We start from the raw sequence: 25,208 nt of genomic DNA, 5'->3' as shown, positions 1-25,208 counted from the left end.
AAAGCCAGCTGGGTGACTATGGGCCAATCGCCAGGAGATGGTGAGTTCTAGTCCCGCCTTAGCCGGGAAAGCCAGCTGGGTGACTATGGGCCAATCACCAGGAGACGGTGAGTTCTAGTCCTGCCTTAGCCATGAAAGCCAGCTGGGTGAGTCACTTGTGCTATAAAGTTGCATAATTTGCCAATTTGGCCTTCAGTGATGGAGAAACTTCCTTTTTCAGTTCCTGGTTTTGAAGGCCATGCAGGATATGATCTGGACGTCAAGCACCAATGTGTCTCCTGGCATGGCTTCTTACTTTCCTAGGAAATGGCGGGAACACCCTTTCGCTTGCTTGCCAACATCTGGGCTTCTCAGAAGACACCTATTCAATGGGGAGAACAATTTTTCTGAGCTTTGGAAGCCATGCAGGGATATGATTATCAAAGCATCATTGATTATATGACTGTAACCTTGTTGCTGGTATCCTTACGAGTTATATTGACTGTTTCCTAATATGATTTGATTGCTTATTTTTACCCTATGACTATAAGTGTTGTACCTTATGATCCTTGATGAAGGTATTTTTATTTTATGTACACTGAGAGCGTATTCACCAAGACAAATTCCTTGTGTGTCCAATCACACTTGGCCGATAAAGAATTCTATTCTATTCTATTCTATTCTATTCTATTCTATTCTATTCTATTCTATTCTATTCTATTCTATTCTATTCTCATTTTTGCAGTTGTCTCAAAAGAATAGTCCTTCCTTCCTTCCTTCCTTCCTTCCTTCCTTCCTTCCTTCCTTCCTTCCTTCCTTCCTTCCTTCCTCTCTTCTCCTCTCCCCTCCCCTCCCCTCCCCTCCACTCCTCTCCTCTCCTCCCCCTCTCCTTCTTTTTTTCTTTCCTTCCTTCCTTCCTTCTTCCCTCCCTCTCTCCCTTGCTCCTTCTCCTCTGTCTCCCTTCTGTCGCATTGTGCAGACAGAAATAAAAGATACGCCCAGAGTGCAGGGATAACAACCAAATTATTGGGCCGAAATCAGACAAAAGGTTTTTGAGAAAGGAAGTAATTAAAATTTGAAATGCAAATCAAGATCACATCCATGCACAAAATGCAATACAAGGAACACATTAAAAGAACAAGGAAACCAAAGTTTTTTTTAAAAAAAACAAACCTTCAAAAACATCACCCTTGGTCATATGTTAAGGGAAGGGGAGGTAAAAGTTTTTCAAGAAAAAAGGTTTTCTTTGCCTCCTCCTCAACCCCATTCCCTTCTAGCCTTGATGATGTCATCTACTTTGATAATGGAATGTCCGCAAGAAAACAACCCAGTTCAGAGCAACAAGGACCCCACAATCATCTTCCTTCTCCTCCTCCTCCTCCTCCTCCTCCTCCTCCTCCTCCTCCTCCTCCTCCTCCTCCTCCTCCTCCTCCTCCTCCTCCTCCTCCTCCTCCTCCTCCTCCTCCTCCTCCTCTTCTTCTTCTTCTTCTTCTTCTTCTTCTTCTTCTTCTTCTTCTTCTTCTTCTTCTTCTTCTTCTTCTTCTTCTTCTTCTTCTCCCCCTCCACCTCCTCCTCCTCCTCCTCCTCCCTCACCAACATTGCTTTCAGAAGATAGGTAGTGAAGCCCTGGTTGAGTTGACTTTTTTCTTGCCCATCGCTAGGGTTGTTTTCATTGTCATAAAGACAAACTGAGCCTTCTTTGTATCTTTCATGACCCCGTCCCCAACACAGTTAGAAATAAAGCCAGTCAATTCATTTTGCAGGCCAGGGCCTTCCCCTTCCTCCCGCCTTCCCTCAACCACCTGTCCAGCACCTCTTACATCTGGCAAAAAAAGTGATGACAATTCAGAAATCCACTTTAGCAAACACCACATCCTCTGTGATCTGTAAAAAGTTGGCTACAGACAGCCAGGTCACTGCGACATTGAGAATTCAATCAAATATTTGTACAATTATTTTTTTTTGTAGATTCTTTCCCAATGCCCCTAGATAAGCTGCAACTGCTAATCTGAAACTTCCTGAGTCATAGGGTTTGCTTTTTAAGCAAACTCGGATATTCATAAAATTCCTATTTGGGGAAAAAAACAAAGTTGAAAATAACAAAACCACTCTTGCTGACTTTTACACCAGCCTTGCTTGGGAAAATCAACAAATTATGTGATTATATTGATTATATTGTAGGAGAAGGACAAGCAGAGCCTGGGGGTGGGTTGGTGGAGTCAAGAGAGGATTCAGCCTAGAATCATTAAAGGTAAAGGTTCCCCTTGCACATACGTGCTAGTCATTCCCGACTCTAGGGGGCGGTGCTCATCTCCGTTTCAAAGCCGAAGAGCCAGTGCTGTCCGAAGACGTCTCCGTGGTCATGTGGCTGGCATGACTCAACGCCAAAGGCGCACGGAACTCTGTTCCCTTCCCACCAGAGGTGGTCCCTATTTTTCTACTTGCATTTTTTGCGTGCTTTCGAAACTGCTAGGTTGGCAGAAGCTGGGTCTAGTAACGGGAGCTCACCCCGTTACATGGCAGCACTAGGGATTTGAACCGCCGAGCTACAACCTTTCAATCAACAAGCTCAACGTCCTAGCCCCTGAGCCACCGCATCCCCTCTAGAATCATTACGTTCCCACAAATGATCTAAGTCTGACCCCTCATCCAATTCTTATCAAGCCGTAATTTAGTGCTGTTACTTGACTAGGTTCTTAGTATTACAGGCGGGAGCAATAAATCAGTTTAACTGGGACTTAACGCATAATCTTCTCACCTGAGATAGACATCCTTTGTCAGCGCTCCAGAGTTCAATGAAATGAGAAGCTCCGATGACATTAGATCTGCTCACAGTTGGACTCCTGGCCCATTTCCTGTTCCGGTTTTCGGTCAATAAGAGTCAATGAACAAAATTATTCTCACTGCCTCAAGGGATTTCTGTGGTCTGTAGGAAGATTGGCAACCATTTGTCTGAAATAGTATAGGGTTTCCTACCAAAGCAAGGGGTTGGATTAGAAGACCTCCAAAGTCCCTCGTAGAGCTCGCTTAACAAATGTCTCACATAACAATGGAAATTTCGGCCTCCACTGGGGTCATAGATCAAGGACTAACTGCATAGCTGCCTTAGTCCCAATCCAACTGCAATCAACTCCAAAACAAATAGATAGATAAACGGTCTGAAACGCTATTCCAAAAATTCTGCTTAAACTTTTGGGCTTTTTTTTGGCCTACACATTCATTATTAAAAACAAAATGAGTTTAGTGCACACTCTACTGTTCAGAACTAAAAATTGAGGACTGCAGGATTTTTGTATTTGTAGACTTAATTTGGCTATAACTCACTAAAGAACAATGCAACCGGTTTAGCTGAAGTCAAAGAACTGCATAGAAATTAGTCGTGCTTGCTTAGGTTTTCAAAAAATGAATGAATGAATGAATGAACCTCTAGCACAGTGATTCTCAACCTTTATAGTGCTGCGACCCCTTTAATAAAATTCCCCATGATGTGGCGACCCCAACCATAAAATTATTTTCGTTTTGAATTTATCGCGCCTGAAGCCGTATTGGCTAGCGATCTGAACTGCTTGTGATTGCCTTGAGGACGGAGGCATTAAAGCGGAGACCCCTCCCCTATTAAGTTTATCGCGCCTGAAGCCAGATTAGGCTAGCGATTGGGAGTGATTGCAGCTGGCTTGAGAGGGAGACATCAGAGCAAAGGTTTCTCTCTTTTTTAATTCATCGCGCCTGAAGCCGAATTCGGCTAGCGATTTGAAGAGCCTGCATCTGGCTTGTGGAGTCAACCATTGGAGCGCGATTCTTCGACTCACAAGTATACTTCCCATATTTCCAATGGTCTTAGGCGACCCCTGGCAAATCGTCATTCGACCCCCAACGGGGTCCCGACCCACAGGTTGAGAACCACTGCTCTAGCACCTACAACTTCTGGTGGCAAGCTGTTCCGCTGGTTAATTGTCCTCACTCTTAGGAAGTTTCTCCTTAATTCCAGGTTGCTTCTCTCCCTGAGTAGTTTCCATCCATTATTGCCTTCTATCCTTCCTGCACCTAAACATTGCTGTGAAATGAAAACGATGATCAGTTTGAATTTCACCAATCCATAATAACCGAGGGGATTTTCCAGGAAATATTTTCTAGGTCAGTTTCGTTTTGGGGAAATAATGTCTGAAAAGGTATTTATTCTGAGAGAAACAAAGATCCTTTTCCAAGAGGCGACTGGACTTCCTTTTTCTTTGAAGACATTTTGCTTCTCATCCAAGAAGCTTCTTCAGCTCTGACTGGATGGTGTCAGATGGAAGGACTGATACCCCCTGGAAGACAGCTGGAGGTTTGTTTGCGTCCTCAGGGTTGCCTCAACCACTCTCTAAAAGAATGCAAATGACCAGTTGTCTTCAAGGAATATAAATCCTTCCCTTCCCCACTTTCCAGTTAGAACTGAAGAAGCTTCTTGGATGAGAAGCGAAATGTCTTCAAAGAAAAAACAAGGAAGTCCAGTTGCCTCTTGAAAAAGCACCACCTTTGGGACAGCTACAACCTGAGTCCCAGAGCTCACTGTAACATCATTGCAAAAAAAGGGCATTAAGAGTTGTCAATCTTATTTTATGAAGTTTTCTCTCTGGTAACACTATACTCCAAACTAGGGCACATAAAACCTTTGCCAGACCTGTACTTGAATACTGCTCACCTGCCTGGAACCCTCACTGCATTTCAGACCTCATTACATTAGAGAGGGTCCAGAGGTATTTTACTAGGAGAGTTCTCAAATCTTCTGCTCGAAATAAAATTCCCTATCCCACCAGGCTTGAAATTTTAGGTCTGGATAGCCTCGAACTACACTGTCTACGTTCCAACCTACGCTTAGTTCATAAGATTATTTACCAAAACATCCTACCTATAAATGACTACTTTAATTTCAACCGTAATAACACAAGGGCTATCAATAGATTCAAACTCAATGTAATTTACTCTAATCTTAATTAAATAGGAAATATGACTTCTGCAATAAATGTCTGGAACACTCTACCTGATCCTCTTGTTAGTCTCTCTAATCCCCATACCTTTCACCTTAAACTGTCTACCGTGGACTTTTCATGTTTCTTAAGAGGTCCCTAAGGGGCTGTGCATAAGCGCACCAGCATGCCTACCATCCCTGTCCTACTGTCCCCAATTCTATGTAATCATTCTACATGTTTACGGCTATGTTTTGCCTATTTATATTCTTTTTTTTTTAATTGAAAAAGTTTTAAAAAACAAACAAACATTTTCCCCCTTTCCTCCTCCCCTCAAACCCCCTTCCCCCCTCCCTTCACACACACACAACACCCCCCCCCCCCGGCTTCCCGGGTCAATCACAAGGTACTGTTACACATAAACCAAACATAGAGTAAAATTTTCCCTTCTAATCCAATTAGCCTCATCCAAGTCTTTTCATTTCCTAACCTCCCCCGTTACATTCTAAAATAATACATCCTAATTATTCAAAGGCAATCTGATATCTCTTAATCTGATATCTATTTTGTAAATAATCCATTTTTTCCATTCAATTAAATATCTTTCCTGCGTATTGTGTTTCAAAAAGGCTGAGATTTTTGCCATCTCAGCCAAGTTAGTAACTTTCAATATCCATTCTTCTATTGCAGGTAATTCTTTTTTCTTCCAATATTGTCCAATCAGCAGCCTTGCTGCTGTTATTAAGTTCAAGATCAATTTAGTCTCAGTCACTGTACAATCCGTTATAATTCCCAAAAGGAAAAATTGCGGCAGGAACTTTATCTTCTTCTTCAAGACATTTTGAATAATCCACCAGATTCTTATCCAAAAGGCCTTAATTTTCTTGCAAGTCCACCAAATATGAAAATATGTAGCATCATCACAGTCACGTCTCCAACATTTCGCTTGGATATCAGGATACATACATGATAATTTTTTGGGATCTAAGTGCCATCTATAAAACATCTTATAAAAATTTTCCCTTAGATTCTGTGCTTGTGTAAACTTAACATTTCTAACCCAGATTTTCTCCCATGTTGCCAACATTGTTGTAGAAAGACGAGACACAAGCCAGCTCCTCTGGGAAGGAAGGGTTTATTATATGCGCAGGTTCAGGAAACAGAACAAAGCTGAGGGTCTGAACCAAGTCAGGGGATTTCCAACAAGGCTTTATATACCATATTGCTACGTGTAGGCAGTACATACATTATCTTAGCATGTTACATTCCATATATGGTTATAATTCTAAGAAATGAATATTGGGGAACTGATACCAGACATAGGGGAGGTAACACAAGCATGTTCATAACGATAACATAACGATAACTTGCCCTTACTGCAAGAAAACAGAATATGGTTATCTGAACTCAGCATATTTATGGGTGGTGGTAGGCCATACATCAGGCTGAGAAAGCAGTTTCCTTAATATAGCTGACAAGCATTTTCTTTGCTTGACCAAAGTTTTCCCCAGGGCTTGAGGCCTGTACCCTTGATTCTCATGCTGCTTTTGCAGGCCACCTTAACATTATTGGTTCCTGAATATTCTTTGCCCATTTTATCATACAGTCCTTTACCAAATCCTTTTCCTTTTTTTTTTGTGCCAATTTTTTTTCATGTGTCCATGTCTATGTTTATACTGTCACCTGTTTCCTTGTTCTTGTCGACAAATAAATTAAATCAATCAATCAATCAATAAAATCTCCATAGACACTATTCTGATAGACATAGAAAAAATAAAACCTATTAAAATATTAAACTAAAAAAATATTGGGTGAAGGTACATAGTTGGATGCAGGAAGTAACAGGCTTCCTGTTACAAGAATATACACCAGAATTGTTTCTTCTAGGAATAATGAAAAGGAAATATAGGGGGGGGGGGAAAACATATATTATTCTGCGCATGAAAAACTGTGGCAAGATTGGCTTTCGCACAATGTTGGAGAAGTCAAAACATACCCTCTGAAGATTTAATAATTAAACAAGTAACAACAACAACAACAACAACAACAATAACAACAACAACAACAGAGTTGGAAGGGACCTTGGAGGTCTTCTAGTCCAGGGGTCTCCAGCCTTGGTCCCTTTAAGACTTGTGGACTTCTACTCCCAGAATTTGCTGGCTGAGGGACTCTGGGAGTTGAAGTCCACAAGTCTTAAAGGGACCAAGGTTGGAGAGCCCTGTTCTAGTCCAACCCCCTGCCCAGGCACAAAACCCTACACCACTTCAGACAAATGGTTATCCAACCTCTTCTTAAAAACTTCCAGTGTTGGAGCATTCACAACTTCTGCAGGTAAGTTGTTCCACTTATTGTTTGTTCTCACTGTCAGGAAATTTCTCCTTAGTTCTAGGTTGCTTTTCTTCTTGATTAGTTTCCACCCATTGCTTCTTGTCCTGTCTTCAGGTGCTTTGGAGAATAGTTTGACTCCCTCTTCTTTGTGGCAGCCCCTGAGATATTGGAACACTGCTATCATGTCACCCTTAATCCTTCTTTACATAAAAATTTGTATTGGTCTGCGCCGAAATGGACAAAACAACTCTTGAATTGAAAGGATTGATGGATTCAAATTTTTACGTAATTTGGGAGAAATGGTACAACTGGATCGAAAAAAGAAGGAAAAAAAGGGGATAGAACTCTAAATAGAATGTAAAATTAATATAAATGTATAGGACATAGGTGAATACTAATAGGAGGATATAAAAATGGTCACAGTCATTTGCAAGCGGTGAATAAGAATTGCTTCACTGTAAAAACTTAATAAAAATAAAATAAAATATTGTTTTTTTATTAAAATAATTTTTATTAAGCTTTTCACCATTAAAAACAAAATGAAGAAAAAACACAGCAAAAACAAAAAACGAAAACACATTAAAAAACACAACACGAACATAGCGTTACATATTTTACAGCTCGTATCGGCAATGGTATATATTCTCTGTTCTTTTTTTACGCAATCCTATATATACTTATATTTTCGTTCTATTATTCTATTTACCAATCCAATAATTTACATTTCCTAATTCCAACTCAGTGAGATTAACAATCCAATTTGTAATTTATAATTTTGATTTCTTTTTTCCAACCAATCATACAATTTATTCCACACTTTGTAATAATCCGACCCTTCCCTTTCCTTGATTTCTAATGTCATCTTGTCCATTTCTGCACATCGTAAACATTTTTGGATTTTTATTTCCTCTCCTGGAACATTATTTTGTTTCCATACATGTGCTACAGCGATCCTTGCTGCCGTTAATAAATGGAAGTATTAGATATTGCAAAGATTAATCCATTTTTGAACTGATTATTCCCAATAGATAAAATTCTGGTTTGAATTCCATTTTTAGTTGGGTAATTAACTCTAGCCAATTTCTGATTTTTTTGCCAATTTTTTTTTTTTATCTTGGGTATATTGTTATTTTGCTTTACAGGAATCGGTCATTGAAAAGGGAACAGTTGCCTATCAGAACTGGGTTGTTCCAGGAAGTCCCATCTACCGACAGTTTTGGTTGTTTGATGTCCAAAACCCAGAGGATGTGATGATGAATGGTTCAAATCCAATCCTTAAGGAGAAAGGTCCTTACACTTACAGGTAGGTCAAGACCTGAGGATCTAAACCCCATGGTGCCTATTGAGGGGAAGAATAGAATAGAATAGAATAGAATAGAATAGAATAGAATAGAATAGAATAGAATAGAATAGAATAGAATAGAATAGAATAGAATTTTTATTGGCCAAGTGTGATTGGACACACAAGGAATTTGTCTTTGGTGCATATGCTCTCAATGTACATAAAAGAAAAGAGATCTTCATCAAGAATTATTGTATTGTATTCTGTTATTCTGTTGTTTTAATTCTATTCTATTTTTTTTTTCATAAAAAGTTTTATTTTTACAATCATATCAAATAATTCATCCAATGTACAGTTATATACAATTAGTCGGGCTTGCCCAGTCACCACCCCCCTTTTTAACACTCTTCCCTCTTCTACCTTCTTTTACTTTCCAAACCTTCCTCTCCTTCTCTTATCTACATCCGCTCCTCCCTCCACCCTACACCTTCCTTCTCCCTCTACTATCCCTCTTCCTTCCTCTTCTCCTCTTTCCTACCTCCTACTCTCTCTTTTCTCCCTCCTCACCGTTCTAAAATGGTAACTATGCAGACCGGATCCTACATTAATTATATTTCTTCAATAATCCCTGTACATTAACCATCACTCCATCTCTACCAAACCCCCACCCTCCCCTTACCCCCACCCCCATCCGACTTCCCAGAACAAAATGCAGGGTATCAAAACTAACAATCATAATCCAAAATAATTCCTAAATTATAATCTCTAGTCACACCACACTTAGTCACACTCTCAATTCTCTCCTTCAAAATATATCTAATACAAAATATTTCCTAAATTTACTCATATGCTATTCAATATTTTTTTTATCTGATACTTATTTTAAATATAATCAATCCACATTTTCCATTCTAGAATATATTTTCTAGTGTATAGTCTTTCAAGTAAGCGAGATTTTGTCATCTCTGCCAGATTTGATACTTTGAGTGTCCATTCTTCGATTGTAGGTAATTCTTCTTCTTCCAATACTGAGCAATCAAAAGTCTTGACTGTTATTAAGTTCAAAATCAATTTAGTCTCTATAGCTGTGTAGTCCATAATTATTCCTAGTAGAAAGAACTTGGAGTAAACTTAATCTTCTTTTTCAAAATATTCTGCATGATCCACCATACTTTAATCCAAAATGCTTTAACTTTTTTACAAGTCCACCATATATGGTAATAAGTAGCATCTTCACAATCGCATCTCCAACATTTAGCAAGATCTAATATGTGTTTCTTGTAAACAGGTAATGTCATTTTTAAATTGTTTCAAATAATGAAATACTTTCCTTCTCTTCTACGGTGAGTTCAGGCCATTAACATTCCAAGATAGGAAACTTTTGGAACACCAGCCGCAGATCACATTTTACTTTAGGCCTTGCTCCTCCCACTGTTTCCGTTGTAGTAGTTGCCAGTTGTTGTTGTGCCTTCATCTCTTGTTCCTTGCGTTTAGCAGCAGCTCTTGTCAACCTTTGTTCTTTTGAATCTAAACCCGTCGTAGGTATTTCCAACACTTGTGATAAATCTTCTTCCATCACAATCTGTTCTTGTACCTGCTTCACTTCTCTTTCCTTCACTTCAGCCTCCCTTCCTCTAGCTTCCAATGGGGGAAGACTTCCAACTTTTAATACCTCAACATAAAATTCTCTTGCTTTTCCAACCGTATTGAAACGATATACTTTCCCTGCATAATATACTATTATACCAGTTGGAATATCCCATCTATATTCAATCTGATGTTTTTTAAGTTCATTCACCAGGAAGGCAAATTCCTTCCTAGCCCTTAACATTTTTGGTGGAATTTCCTTTAATATCAAAATATCTTGACCAGCAATCTGAATCTTCTCCCCCTTATATGAAGCTTGCAAAATCTGATTTCTCACTGTTCTGTTTGTAAAATAAATAACAACATCCCTTGGCAACTTTTTTTGCCTTGCTATCTGTTATGTTCGGGAAGTAACGAGGCTGGAGACCAGGGTAGTGACAACAGCTCTTTAATATATGGTGAACCCAGCAACAGGCTGGGGGAAAAACCTCTCCTTTTATACAGTTCTGTTGAGGTTTCATTCAATCAGCAACGTGCTGATTTCCGCTCAAATATTTAAAGGCACAACTGTTAATACATAACACTCCTCCCTCCCAGAAAACACTTGGTCTTATTTACATATTTATTTACATGTTATTTTTCATCGTAGTCACGCAAATAACCTGGGCTGCCTCCTAGTTCTTTCTGACCTGCGGTTCAGTTCTGGGTGGTGTTTCGAGCTGGTCGGAGGGCTGTTTTCCTCCCAGCTCTTTCTCTGGGCCGTCGGGCTCTGGATTATTGGCCGACTCTTTTCTTGGCCATCCGGCTTTGGATTAATTTTGGGATTTTCCTTGCTGTTTCCCTCGGGACCTGATGGCGTCGCTGGAACTCTGGGACCTCAGCTAAGTCTTGCGCCTCCCGGTCATTGTCAGCTGTGGATTCAAAATGGTATTGGTCATTACCTGTCTCTGTTGGTTCGGTTTGGTCAGTTATTCGCTTCCTTAACTGATCTATGTGGCGCCGCCACATTCGGTTGTCTGGTAGCTCTACCACATACGATTTTGGCCCTGTTACTCTTGTTACTTGTCCTGCGAGCCAACTAGGGCCGTCCCCATAGTTTCGGGCCCACACCCGTCGCCTATGCTCAATTCCCTTGTTTTTCTAGCTCCCCTTGTAACCCTCGGGTGTGTAATGGGGTTCAAACGTCAAGTGGGCACCGGAGTTTTCGCCCCATTAGCACCGGCTGGGCTTTTCCCAGTGGCTGTGCTTGGGGTTCTATGCTGTACGGCTAGGAAAGTCTATTTTTGTTTGCCAGTCACCTGGCTTGAGCCTGACACGCCTCCTTAGCGCCCGGACGGAACGCCTGCAAGGCCATTCGACGCAGGGTGGAAAGGTGCAGAGAGGCATGTCGGATGCCTTCCTCTGCCAGGTACTCTTCAAACTGGGCTGCCGTGAATTGGGCTCATTGTCGGACACCAGAGTGTCCGCAACCCGTGAGTTGCGAATAGGTGGCGAGGTTGCGATTACTGCTTCGGCTGTGGTGGACTTCATAAGTATGATCTCTAACCATTTGGAAAATGCGCCACCACCACTAGGAATGTTTGGCCGTGAAAGGGCCAGCAAAGTCAATGTGGGTTCTTGTCCAAGGCCCTTGGGGCTTTTCCCATTCTCTGACTGGGGCTGTTGGGGGTAGCGGTCTGGTCTCTTGGCAAGCTTGGCATTTCCTACCCTCTCAGCAATCTCTGCGTCCATGAGTGGCCACCATACATAGCTTCTAGCTAACCCTTCATCCTTACGATGCCTGGGTGACCTCGTGGAGGAGGTCCAATACCTTGCCCCTTAACTTAACAGGAATTATTACACGATCACCCCATAACAGGCACCCCTTGAGCCGAGAGCTCATCACGCTTTTAACAAATTCTTGAACTGTTCGCGCAGCGGCCACCTCTCTGTACCCAACCGAGTACAGTCCTTAACACAATGTCGGTATGATGCCCGAGCCACTTCCTTTGATGTGACTGGGCCAGAGTCCAACGAGTCAATAAGGAGGATGGGTGTCCCGAGTGGGATCTCGGTCGCCCGGCAGTGGGCATCGGCTCAAAGCGCCTGCATGCCCCACTTCTTTTCCTGGTCGATGCTGCAGCTTGTATGAGTAAGCGGCTAAAATATAGTCCATCGAGTCAAGCGTGGCGACAGTGCCACAGGTGTTGGCGGTCGCCAGCCAGTAGTCCCAATAACGGTCTGTGGTCAGTCACAATTTCAAAATTCCGCCCAAAGACATACTCATGGAATTTTTGACCCTGATACAATGGCTAATGCTTCTTTGTCTAATTGGCTGTAGTTCCTCTCTGGGAGGACATCGTTCTAGAGTAGAACGCTATAGGGGCTTCTGTGCCGCTTTGGAAGTCTATGGCTGAGTACAGCCCCACCCCATAAGGTGACGATCGCAAACCAGCACTAGGGTAGTGAGTCGTGATATTGGATGAGCAGGCTATCACTTGAGAGCAGGTTCTTTACTGCTTCAAAAGCCCTATTTTCTGACTTTCCCAAGACCAAACAGTATTTTTCCTAAGAGCCTATGCAGCGGTTCCGCAACGGTTGCTTTGTTCTTTAAAAAGACCGCGTAAAAATTAACCAATCCCAGGAATGCCTGCAGCTCTGCTTTGTTTTTGGGCGCTGGAGCCTTCCTAATTGCCTTAACTTTGCTCTCAGTAGGGTGAATTCCTTTCTTGTCTATCCAGTAGCCCAAGAAATCGACCGATTCGACCCCTATCTGACATTTATTTGTCTTGACTTTTAATCCGCTGTCCGGAAAATGCTCAAGACCTTTCTTAACCGCTCCCCCAATTCCTCCATGTTTTCCCCTGAAATTAGGACATCATCGAAGTAGGGAACTACCCCTGGGAGCCCTTGCAGTAGTCGTTCCATCAGGTTTTGGAACAGCCCTGGTGCCACACTAACCCCAAATTGCAATCGGTGCACTTGAATGCCCCCTGTGCGCCACAATCGCTTTGGGCTTCGGCTGTGCGGGCGTACTGGCAGTTGTTGGTAGGCTTGGGCCAAGTCTAACTTTGCAAAGACTTGCCTTGCCCCAAGGAGTGCAATAAATGTTGCACTACGGAATGCACGCTTTTCTGTAAGGCTTTGTTAAGCGCCGCCTTGTAGTCAGCGCAAATTCTAATTGACCCGTCCGATTTGATGGGGTGACGATTGGCGTCTCCCACTTTGCGTGATCGACTGGCACCAAAACCCCTGATTTATGAGCTTGTCCAGCTCCTTATCAATTTTGGTTTTAGGGCAAAAGGGACTCTCCTCGCCTTAAGCCTAATGGGGCTACCTGGGGTCTAAGTTGAAGGAAATAGGGGTCCCTTGTACTTGCCCAGGCAGTCCTTGAAGACATCTTCGAACTCGTTAAAGAGAATGTCTTTCAAATTGCAGTCACTTCTGTAGATGCCAGTCACTCCCATGCCCAGGGCACGAAACCAGTCTAGTCCCAACAGACTGGGCAGAGTTCCTTCGACGATCGTGATGGGCAGGGTCTTTTGTGAGGGCCGTACTGACTCGGACGGAGGTGGTCCTCGAACAGGGATGCGATTCTGGTAGTCGTGCACTCGTAGCCGCTGTGCTTGCAGGTGGCGCCGCGACGGACGGCAGTGACTTCGCCAGGGTGTCCCAGGACATGATGGTGATCGCTGATCCCGTGTCTACTTCAAGCCTGCACCGTACTCCCTCGATCTTGGGCTTTGTAAAATCTTCTTTCCACTTTGGTTGAGGCGCGCCTATAATGACAGTCGCTTTGGTTAGACTTCGCCTTTCTTGTTTGAACCAATCGCGGGCCGCCTTTCCGGTTCCTTTTGATTGGCCGATTTGAATTTTCGGCGGAAGGTTGGGCCGCTCTGCAAACCTGAGCTAAGTGTCCTTTCTTCCCACACCGCCGGCATGTTGCGTCTTTAAACCTGCAGCGTTGGCGCTGATGCTGCCCTCCGCAGCTTCCGCACTTCACGGTCCTCAGTGTCGCGTTTCTCGGTCCGGCAGACCCTTCCTCATCCTCGCCTCACCTTGATTCGGACTGAATCTCCTCCTGGTGTACTGGCGTTGGCTTTGCGCCGCCTTGGATTGAAGAGGCTTTTGCAGAGTCTCTGCTGCTTTAGTAGACATTTCGTGTGCTCTGGCCTCGTCCAGAGCGGTGGCTAGTGTCAGGTTGCTCCTGGCTAGCAGTCGTCGCCGTAGGCGGATGTCCTTGACCCCTCGGATGAGTTGCTCGAGTAGCACTTCGTCTAAGTCTCGGTATCCGCAGTCCTTGGGCGCTCTTCTTAAAGCGGCCATGTAGTCACCGATGGACTCGCCCTCCATCTGTCTACGTCCTCCGAATTCGAACCGCTGCACGTATTTGGACGGCGTCGGTGCGAAATGGTTCTTCAGCAAAGTCTGCAGAGTCGGCCACGATACCGATTGTATCGGCGTTGGCTCTGCCAGGGCTTCCGCAATCTCGACATTCTCGGGCCCGCAATGGCTTAGGAAGTAAGCCCGTTATGTTATCAGGATCCCCTGTAGTTCGTTGGCTTCTAGAAAGCTTTCAAACGGGTCATATATGTTCCCCATTTCTCCTTGCCCGGGTTGTACGGTGCGGGTGGCGTGTTTGCCATTTCCGCGTTTCTGCCCTGAGTTTGCTGGGTTCGGAACTAGCGTGCTTCAGCTCGGTTCTGGTTCTCCTTAGCCTCGAGATCCCACCTTCGTCGCCAATGTTATGTTCGGGAAGTAACGAGGCTGGAGACCAGGGTAGTGACAACAGCTCTTTAATATATGGTGAACCCAGCAACAGGCTGGGGGAAAAACCTCTCCTTTTATACAGTTCTGCTGGAGGCTTCGTCCAATCAGCAACGTGCTGATTTCCCGCTCAAATATTTAAAGGCACAACTGTTAATACATAACACTATCCAAGAATTCACACGATATATTTTATCAATTTGATAAGCCACATCTGCTGGACGAGCTGCTAATATCTCAGCAAATACTTCAGAAAAAATTTCCCTTAAATTCTCTTCCTTATTTTCTTTCAAACCTCGAATTCTAAGAGCAAATTCCATATTTCTATATTGTATCAAAACTATTTCATCCTCTGTTTTTTCCATTTTACTTTGAAATTCATCCATTTTATTTTCTAATTTTAAATTATGTTGCTTAATTTCTTCAACCTCCTCCTCCAATAAAATCACATTCGTTGCCAAACTTCGTACTGCCATTACAAATCCTTCTTTAACTTCTTTAATTCTATTCTATTTTGATTACTCTACTCTAGCTGTTGAATACAGTCCTATCAATTTGTTCGGTGTTCATTTTTCTCAGAGTGTGCTTTTATCAGCCATAACTATGTTTATTACAGGATCGTTTTGTTGTTGTTGTTGTAATGCCAGACTGATTTTTATGTGTTAATCCAAAGAAAGGGTGATTGCTTTGTTGTTCAAAATAATTAATAAAAAACAACAGATGACAATAAAAAAAAAAAGAATTATGGGAAGGGTAGTTCCAAGCCCAACATCTGAAGAGGGAAGGTTTAGCAGGTCTTAGATTGCACACCAAAAATGCCACACGCAAGTGGTGTTTTAAATAGGTTGTTGTTGTACATGAACACAACTCTCTAGAGTAAGTTGACCAGTGGGGTGGTTGTTGGTGTTTTTTTCATCCAGCTTCTACAAACCAGCTTTGTTTTGCTTTGATCTCCATGGGGATATTATATAGGAGGCTTTCTGGCTTGGCCCAAGGTAAACTATTTGCCTTGGTTTGAATTCCATTTTTAGTTGGGTACTTAACTCTAGCCAATTTTTGATTTTTTGCCAAAAAAATTTTTATCTTGCATATATTGTTATTTTGCTTTACAGGAATCGGTCATTGAAAAGGGAACAGTTGCCTATCAGAACTGGGTTGTTCCAGGAAGTCCCATCTACCGACAGTTTTGGTTGTTTGATGTCCAAAACCCAGAGGATGTGATGATGAATGGTTCAAATCCAATCCTTAAGGAGAAAGGTCCTTACACTTACAGGTAGGTCAAGACCTGAGGATCTAAACCCCATGGTGCCTATTGAGGGGAAGAATAGAATAGAATAGAATAGAATAGAATAGAATAGAATAGAATAGAATAGAATAGAATAGAATAGAATAGAATAGAATAGAATAGAATAGAATAGAATTTTTATTGGCCAAGTGTGATTGGACACACAAGGAATTTGTCTTTGGTGCATATGCTCTCAATGTACATAAAAGAAAAGAGATCTTCATCAAGAATTATTGTATTGTATTCTGTTATTCTGTTGTTTTAATTCTATTCTATTTTGATTACTCTACTCTAGCTGTTGAATACAGTCTTATCAATTTGTTCGGTGTTCATTTTTCTCAGAGTGTGCTTTTATCAGCCATAACTGTGTTTATTACAGGATCGTTTTGTTGTTGTTGTTGTAATGCCAAACTGATTTTTATGTGTTAATCCAAAGAAAGGGTGATTGCTTTGTTGTTCAAAATAATTAATAAAAAACAACAGATGACAATAAAAAAAAAGAATTATGGGAAGGGTAGTTCCAAGCCCAACATCTGAAGAGGGAAGGTTTAGCAGGTCTTAGATTGCACACCAAAAATGCCACACGCAAGTGGTGTTTTAAATAGGTTGTTGTTGTACATGAACACAACTCTCTAGAGTAAGTTGACCAGTGGGGTGGTTGTTGGTGTTTTTTTCATCCAGCTTCTACAAACCAGCTTTGTTTTGCTTTGATCTCCATGGGGATATTATATAGGAGGCTTTCTGGCTTGGCCCAAGGTAAACTATTTGCCTTGGGTTTGAATTGTGCCCTCGGGCTAAGAACAACAAGAGGGCTGCTTTCAAGTGTGTGTGTTTGTGTGTGGTTTGCTCTTCATGGTGGCCATCTGAACAGCCATCAGAATGAAACAATATCTGAACTATTGGGAGGCAGAGGGATTATGGCTTTTTCATCAGGATTCATAGAGTAATGCAAAACATATTGAAAGAGGCTTCAAATGTGCTTATGTACAAGGAAAGGAAAGGAAAGGAAAGGAGAGGAGAGGAGAGGAGAGGGGAGGGGAGGGGAGGAAATAGGGAAAGGGAAGGAAAGGAAAGGGAAGGAAAGGAAAGGAGGGGAGGAGAGGGGAGGAGGAGAGGAGAGGAGAGGAAATAGGAAAGGAAGGAAGGAAGGGAAGGAAAGGAAAGGAAAGGAAAGGAAAGGAAAGGAAAGGAAAGGAAAGGAAAGGAAAGGAAAGGAAAGAGGGAAAGGGAAGGAAGGGAAAAAGGAAAAGGGAAGGAAAAGAAAGGGGAATTGGAAGGGAAAGGAGAAAAGGGAGAAGGGAAGGAAAGGAGGAAAGGAAAAGAAAGGGAAGGGAAGGGAGGGAGGGAAGGAAGGGCAAGGGAAGGGAACAGATTTGATGGACAACTATCCAATGCTCTACTGGCAGGGGGTGCAAGCCTTAGAAGACAGAATAACAGAGTTGGAAGGGACCTTGGAGGTCTTCTAGTCCACCCTCCTGCTCAAGCAGACAAATGGGTTGTCCAATCCCTTCTTGAAAGTCTCCAGTGAAGTTGAGCAGCCACAACTTCCGAAGGGGAGCCCGTCCACTGATTCTACTGTTCACCCCTTTCACGAGTGGTGTCTTCTCCATTTTTCCCCCTCAAAGGATGCGCTACAAGGCCAAAGAAAACATCTCCGAATATTTTGACCACACCCTCTCATACCTCCAGCCAAATATCATCCGTTTTGAACCCGATATGTCAGTCGGCTCGGAAAACGACACGGTCACCACCGTCAATCTTGCTGTTGTGGTAAGCAAGCCCTTCCCGTACGATTTCTGTCATCTGAATATAAAATGGTAAATAAATCGATCAATAAAAGATGGGGGATTCTTGGGGCTGTAGAGTGAGAGTCTCCTCAGCATCGTGGATAAATGAAATTGATTTTTCCGATGATTCACCTGAAAGTTTCCTAAAATTGACTCCGATGGATTTTCTTCAGAGGTGGCATTTAGCCGGTTCGGACCTGAACCGTTAGCGGAATTTTTTTTTAAAATACAAGTTTTTATTTATTTTTAATTCCCATCCCCCTCACACACAAACACAATTCATAAACAAAGTAGTGACCTTTATCTTATACCGTTCAAACTATTCAAATATATTTTTTCTTAATTACAAAATTTTGCCAAAATATTTCCCACCCCCCAATTTTTTATTCCTTTCCTAATATTTCTTTGCTTGTTTTATTAAATTACATATTTTTTTTGCCCTTTGTTTTCTAATTTCTCCGTTTTTATTCATATTCATCCCCTTTCATTCCTTTTTTTTTTTTTTTACTATTTCAATTTTTATTCTTTGTATTGAGGACCCAGATTGTTGGGGGGGCAATAAGTTGACTTTGTAAATATACAAATAGAATGAGACTATTGCCTTATACACTGTAAGCCGCCCTGAATCTTCGGAGAAGGGTGGGATATAAATGTAAATAAATAAAATAAATAAATAAATATATTTTCGGGGTTGTTGTTTCTCCATTTCCTTTTCACAGCAACCTTTTCTTACACACCTTTCATTCCCTCCTTTCTTCATTCCTCCTTTCTTCTCCCCTCCTCTCCTATTCCTTCCCTACTTCCCTTGCCCTTCTCCTCCTTCACCCTCCTTCCTCCCTATCTAACCTTCTCTCCTACATTTATCTCCCTCATCTTACCTCCCCTCCTCTTCCCTTTCTTCTTTCTCTCTCCCTCTTTCTCCCTTCCACCTCTCTCCTTATCTCTATCTCTTGCTGAATCTATTTTCAATTTCTCTAATGTCCAGACATCCCCAATTCTCTTATTTATTACACATATTTTTCCAACCTCCTCTCCTATATTTTAAACTTTTTTTTTAAATTTGAATTTATATCCCGCCCTTTTCCGAAGACTCAAGGCAGCTTACATTGTGTTAAGCAATAGTCTTCATCCATTTGTATATTATATACAAAGTCAACTTAATTGCCCCCAACAATCTGGGTCCTCATTTTACCTACCTTATGAAGGATGGAAGGCTAAGTCAACCTTGGGCCTGGTAGGACTTGGGCTTGCAGTAATTGCAAGCAGCTGTGTTAATAACAGACTGCTTAGTCTGTTGAGCCACCAGAGGCCCCTTTAACATTATCTTCATCTTATTCCATTTATATCATATAATCAATTAATATATTTTTCCACCTCTTATTATCTTAACATTTCTATTCAAAATTCAATACTTATATTTTCTCCCAACAACATACATAGTGGAAATTTTCACTCGTGACTCGTGGCTCCCGTGTAACACCTATCCTGCGCAGACTGCACTGGCTACCTGTGGCCTTCCGGGTGCGCTTCAAGGTTTTGGTGACAATCTTTAAAGCGCTCCATGGCATAGGGCCGGGTTACTTATGGGACCGCCTGCTGTTACCGAGTACCTCTCACCGACCCGTGCGCTCTCACAGAGAGGGACTCCTCAGGGTGCCGTCAGCTAGGCAGTGTCGTCTGGCGACACCCAGGGGAAGGGCCTTCTCTGTGGGGCTCCACCTCTGAACGAACTCCTCCAGGACTTCACAACTCCGACCTCCGAACCTTTCGTCGCGAGCTCAAAACACACCTATTTATTTGCGCGGGGCTGGGTTAGTTTTTAAATTTATTGATTTTATAGGGTTTTTTAGTATTTATATTGTTTTTATCAATCTGGCTATTGAATAAGTTTTTTATGTCTGATTTTAAATTGTATTTATTTGTCTGTTTTTAATTGCCTGTGAACCGCCCTGAGTCCCTAGGGAGATAGGGCGGTATATAAATTTGAACAAATAAATAAATAATAAATAAATAAAATTTTGAATAGTTCTCGGAGAACCGGCAAATACCACCTTTGGCTGGCCCCGCCCTCCCGCCCCCACCATTCCTTGTCCTATATTCTCTTGTTTTATAGCTCATCTAATTCAACTCAGCTCATTCAACTAATTCATGCGGCAGAGCAGATCGCCGCAACTCAGCTGAGCTACACAACAGCTCAGGTCACCAGCACTGACACCGAGGGTGGTCTTTGAGTGATGCGCGCATGCGCGGAAATTGCACTCTCACAGAACCATTTAGGACAAGATTTGGAATCCCACCACTGAGTTCCTTCCTCTCTCCCCACAAATGTGTTGTGGTTGTGTTACCCTGGCCATGTATGTTCTTTAGCTTCAGCGTCTTTTCCATTTAAACCTTTGGAGACTGAGGAAATGTCTCCAATGTCCCCTTGCCCGTTCTATTCTTGGCCGCTTTGATGAGATGGCTAACGAAGGTCCCAATTATCACTGCTTGGCAACATCTCTAGAGGAGCCACCCAGACCTCCGGAGATTGTGAAGTTCCCAGTCAAACATATGGCCAGAACCTCCTGGGCCGTGTGTCCAGAATGATTTAGCCTTTGTTTGTATCCAATTTTTGAAATGGCTATTTAAAGATACACCTAAATCTATCTATCTATCTATCTATCTATCTATCTATCTATCTATCTATCTATCTATCTATCTATCTATCTATCTATCATCTATCTATCATCTCTCTCTCTCTAGTTATCTAATCTCTCTCTCTCTCATCTCTCTCTATATATACATATTCTTGCTCTCTCTCTCTCTCTCTCTCATATATGTGTGTCTCTCTGTGTGTATTCTCGCTTGCTCTCATCTCTCCCTCTCTCCCTCCCTCCCTCCCTCTCTGGTCTCTCTCTCCCTATATCTATCGATCGATCGATCGATCTCTAGCTATCTAATCTCTCTCTCTCTCATCTCTCTATATATACACATATTCTTGCTCACTCTCTCTCTCTCATATATGTGTGTCTCTCTCTATGTGTGTGTATTCTCGCTCACTCTCATCTCCCTCTCGCTCCCTCTCCCTCCCTCTCTGGTCTCTCTCTCTCTCTCTCTCTATCTATCTATATACACACACATATATAAACACATTCTCGCTCTCTTTTCTCTCTCTCTCTCATGTGTGCGTGTGTATGTGTGTGCGTGTGTGTGTGTATTCTCACTCGCTCACTCTCATCGCTCTCGCTCTCTCCTTCCCTCTCTGGTCTCTCTCTCTCTCTCTCTCTCTCTCATCTATCTATCTATCTATCTATCTATCTATCTATCTATCTATCTATCTATCTATCTATCTATCTATTCTTTCCCTCTCATCTCTCTGATCTCTCTCTCTCTCCCTCTCTGGTCTCTCTCTCTCTCTCATCTATCTATCTATTTCTCTATCTATCTATCTATCTATCTATCTATCTATCTATCTATCTATCTATCTATCTATCTATCTATCTATCTATTCTTTCCCTCTCATCTCTCTGATCTCTCTCCCTCTCCCTCTCTGGTCTCTCTCTCTCTCTCTCTCATCTATCTATCTATCTACCTACCTATCTCTCTCTCTATCTATCTATCAATCTATTCTTTCCCTCTCATCTCTCTGATCTCTCTCTCTCTCCCTCTCTGGTCTCTCTCTCTCTCTCTCCCGTGTTTTCCCAAAAATAAGACCCGGTCTTATTTTCTTTTGACCCCTGAAAAATCAGCTAGGGCTTCTTTTCGGGGTGGGTGGGTTCTAATTACTGACTCACCTTGTGGTAGCGGCAACCAACAGCCCTGCCCAGCAGAAGCCCGCTGCCAACCCACTTCTGTAGCCACTCGCAGTATTGAAAAATATGATTTCTGACCATTTTTCTCATATACGACCATTGCAGCATCCCCACGGTCATGTGATCAAAACTCAGATGCTTGGCAACTGAGTCATATTTATGACGGTTGCCGTGTCCTCCGGGGTGGGGGGGTGGGGAGGGGTCCCGTGATCCCCTTTGGCGACCTTCTGACAAACAAAGTCAATGGGGAAGCCAGATTCATTTAACAACGGTGTTGCTAACTTAACGGCTGCGGTGATTCACTTAACAACCATGGCAGGAAAGGTCGCAAAACGAGGCAAGACTCACGTAAGCACTGCCTCACTTAGCCACGGGAATTTTGGACTCGGTTGTGGTCGTAAGTCGAGGTCTCGGTTTCAAATGAAGTTGTTAAGCATGTGCTTAGGTTCAAAACTTTTAAGATATTCCGTGATTTGATCACCTATAGCAGGGGTCTATTTTATATTTTATTTTTTATATTTTATACTATTTCCTGGGGAGGAAAGCTATGGCAAAGCTAGACAGCGTACTAAAAAGCAGAGACATCACCCTGCCAACAAAAGTGCATATAGTCAAGGCTGTGGTTTTCCCAGTTGCAATGGATGGCTGTGAAGGTTGGACCATAAGGAAGGCTGAGCGCCAAAGAATGGAGGCCTTTGAACTCTGGTGCTGGAGAAGACTCCTGCGAGTCCCTTGGACGGCAAGGCCATCCAACTGGTCAGTCCTAGAGGAGATCAATCCTGACTGCTCTTTAGAAGGCCAGACCCTGAAGAGGAAACTCAAATACTTTGGCCACCTAAGGAGAAGGAAGGACTCACTGGAGAAGAGCCGAATGCTGGGAAAGATTGAGGGCAAAAGAAGAAGGGGACGACAGAGAATGAGGTGGCTGGATGGAGTCACTGAAACAGTAGGCATGAGTTTAAATGGACTCCAGAGGATGGTAGAGGACAGGAAGGCCTGGAGGAATGTTGTCCATGGGGTCGCGATGGGTCGGACACGACTTCACAACTAACAACAATAACAAAGCAGGGGTCTTCAACCTTGGCAACTTTAAGCCTGGTGGACTTCAACTCCCAGAATCCCCCAGCTGGCTGGGGGATTCTGGGAGTTGAAGTCCACCAGGCTTAAAGTTGGCAAGGTTGGAGACCTCTGACCTATAGGATTTACCTCAAGATTGTTTGTGTCGATTTGCATCCCAGTGTCAAAAAAAATATTGGTATTTATTTCAGGCTGCACCAGCTTTGTTTAAAACTGGACTTATTCAAGCCTTGATGGATATCTGGATGAAAGCATCAAAATCCAATTTCCTCCAGACGAGGACTGTGAAAGAACTACTTTGGGGCTATGAAGATCCCTTCTTGAAGAAAATCCCAATGGTTAAAGTTAAGACAGTCGTGGGAGTGTTCTACCCTGTAAGTATGAATGGAAAAAGGAAAATTATTTACTTCGGATGTGATTGTAAGAAAAGTATCTATGCTGGTATAACAGCACTAGCACTTAGACTTATATACTGCTTCACAGTGCTTTTACAGCCCTCTCTAAGTGGTTTACAGAGTCAGCCTCTTGCCCCCAACAATCTGGGTCCTCATTTTACCCACCTCGGAAGGATGGAAGGCAGAGTCAACTTTGAGTCTGGTGAAAATTGAACTGCTGGCAGTGAGCACCCCAAACCCCAATCGGGCTTTTGAGCGCATAGCAATAAGGTCAAGGGCTTATTTCAGGGTTCAAAAAAATATAATACAGGGTCTTATTTTTGGGGAAAGAAGGTATTATTTTTTTATTATATATTTTCTTTTATGCATCACATTTCCATTTCTGCAACGACAGTGTAAAGTCAGAATAGAACAGAACACAACACAACACAACACAACACAATTTTTCATTGGCCAAGTGTGATTGGACACAGAAGAAATTTGTCTTGGTGCATATGCTGTCAGTGTACATAAAAGATACGCTCATCAAGCATCATAAGGTACAACACTTAATGATAGTCATAGGGTACAAATAAGTAATCAGGAAACAATATCAATATAAATCGTAAGGATGCAAGCAACAAAGTTACAGTCATACAGTTATAAGTGGAAGGAGATGGGTGATGGGAACGATGAGAAGATTAATAAGTCAAAATCTCTTTTGAATAAACATAATATTATACACCTTAATTATAGCCATTATTTTCATCGTATATACAATATAATCTTCACTCCTGGTTTGATTGTAATCAAATACAATCCAATAATAATAATAGTAATAATAATATTGCTTATAATCTTACACTTATATATGTATATCTATATATACATTTAACTATCTTCTATTAATCATTCTTAATTATAAATTTAATCTAACTTCTGCTTCCGTTTTCTATCTATTTATAAAATAAGTCCCATGAATTTTAACATTATTTTTGACACTGTGCGTGAAAGATGGGAAGATGAAAGCCAATGCATTTTTTACATGAACAACATTCAGAATGCAACATTAGCCATTCTAATTAATCCAAAAAAAAAAAAAAAACCAATGGCATAGCTAATTCAAAAATAGGAGGAAAGAAAATGGGATAATCAAAGCGGTGGAAATGTTAGCATTAGTGTCCATAAGCTATTCGCATTTTTGTCATACAAGAGAGGTTAAAATATTGGTCAATTCCATATCACCAAGTCCTGGTTCCTGGGAGTATATCTTATATTGTGTTGGGTTATTTTTAAAAGACGTGAATGTTTTGTCTAAAGCTGGCTCAGGGTATCTTCAGATATATTTTCTTTCCTGAATTGTGACTTATTTCCTTGTTTGAATTTTTAGCCCCAAATTTAGCCTACTTCAAAAGTTAAGATCTCCATGTCCTAGGTACAGGCGGGGAAAAATGCCACTGTCCTACTAAACACAGAATAATAGAACTGAATATAACAAAATATAACAGAATGACAGAGTTGGAAGGGACCTTGGAGGTCTTCTAGTCCAACCCCCTGTCTGAAACCACTTCAGACAAATGGTTATCCAACATCTTCTTAAAAACTTCCAGTGCTGCAGCATTCACAACTTCTGCAGGCAAATTGTTCCTCTGGTTAATTGTTCTAACTGTCAGGAAATTTCTCCTTAGTTCTAGGTTGCTTCTCTGCAGAAACTGAAGAATGTAGTTCTTATCTTAGATTTTGCACAGATTTTTAAATGCTAGACAATTTATCTCGATGATGGAACCTGTTTGTGTCAGAAATTAAATTTTCCCTTCTCTCTCTCTTTCTCTCCTTCAAGTACAATGAAACATTGGATGGCCCTTACCAAATTTACAGTGGGAAAGGTGATTTAAACAAGAAAGGAATTATCGTCACTTTTAATAATAGCAGGTATAATATATTTGGGGAAATATAGGTTTTTTTTAAAAAAAATTACAACAGTTTAGCAATCCATTCTGTATTGTGAACTCTTGGTCTCCCTCTG

The 25,208-nt window shown here is 41.9% G+C and overlaps 1 protein-coding gene across 2 annotated transcripts in view; it reads left to right on the top strand.

Annotated features, from left to right (window-relative positions):
* Positions 1-25,208, top strand: part of LOC131201922 (platelet glycoprotein 4-like) — a 74,240-nt gene that overhangs the window by 29,341 nt on the left and 19,691 nt on the right. Inside the window, exons 3-6 of one of the 2 annotated variants that reach the window (XM_058190328.1) lie at positions 8,396-8,556; positions 17,779-17,923; positions 23,000-23,182; positions 25,023-25,114. In XM_058190328.1, coding sequence (XP_058046311.1) covers positions 8,396-8,556; positions 17,779-17,923; positions 23,000-23,182; positions 25,023-25,114 — 581 coding nt within the window. Of the gene's footprint in view, positions 1-8,395; positions 8,557-15,983; positions 16,142-17,778; positions 17,924-22,999; positions 23,183-25,022; positions 25,115-25,208 lie in introns of those variants that run through there. The other variant, XM_058190327.1, reaches the window with a different exon arrangement.

This window comes from Ahaetulla prasina, chromosome 7 (genome assembly GCF_028640845.1).
Source record: "Ahaetulla prasina isolate Xishuangbanna chromosome 7, ASM2864084v1, whole genome shotgun sequence".
NCBI classification, from domain to species: domain Eukaryota; kingdom Metazoa; phylum Chordata; class Lepidosauria; order Squamata; family Colubridae; genus Ahaetulla; species Ahaetulla prasina.
The sequence above is the reverse complement of the archived record's forward strand: the minus strand, read 5'-3'. Positions and strand labels throughout refer to the sequence as shown.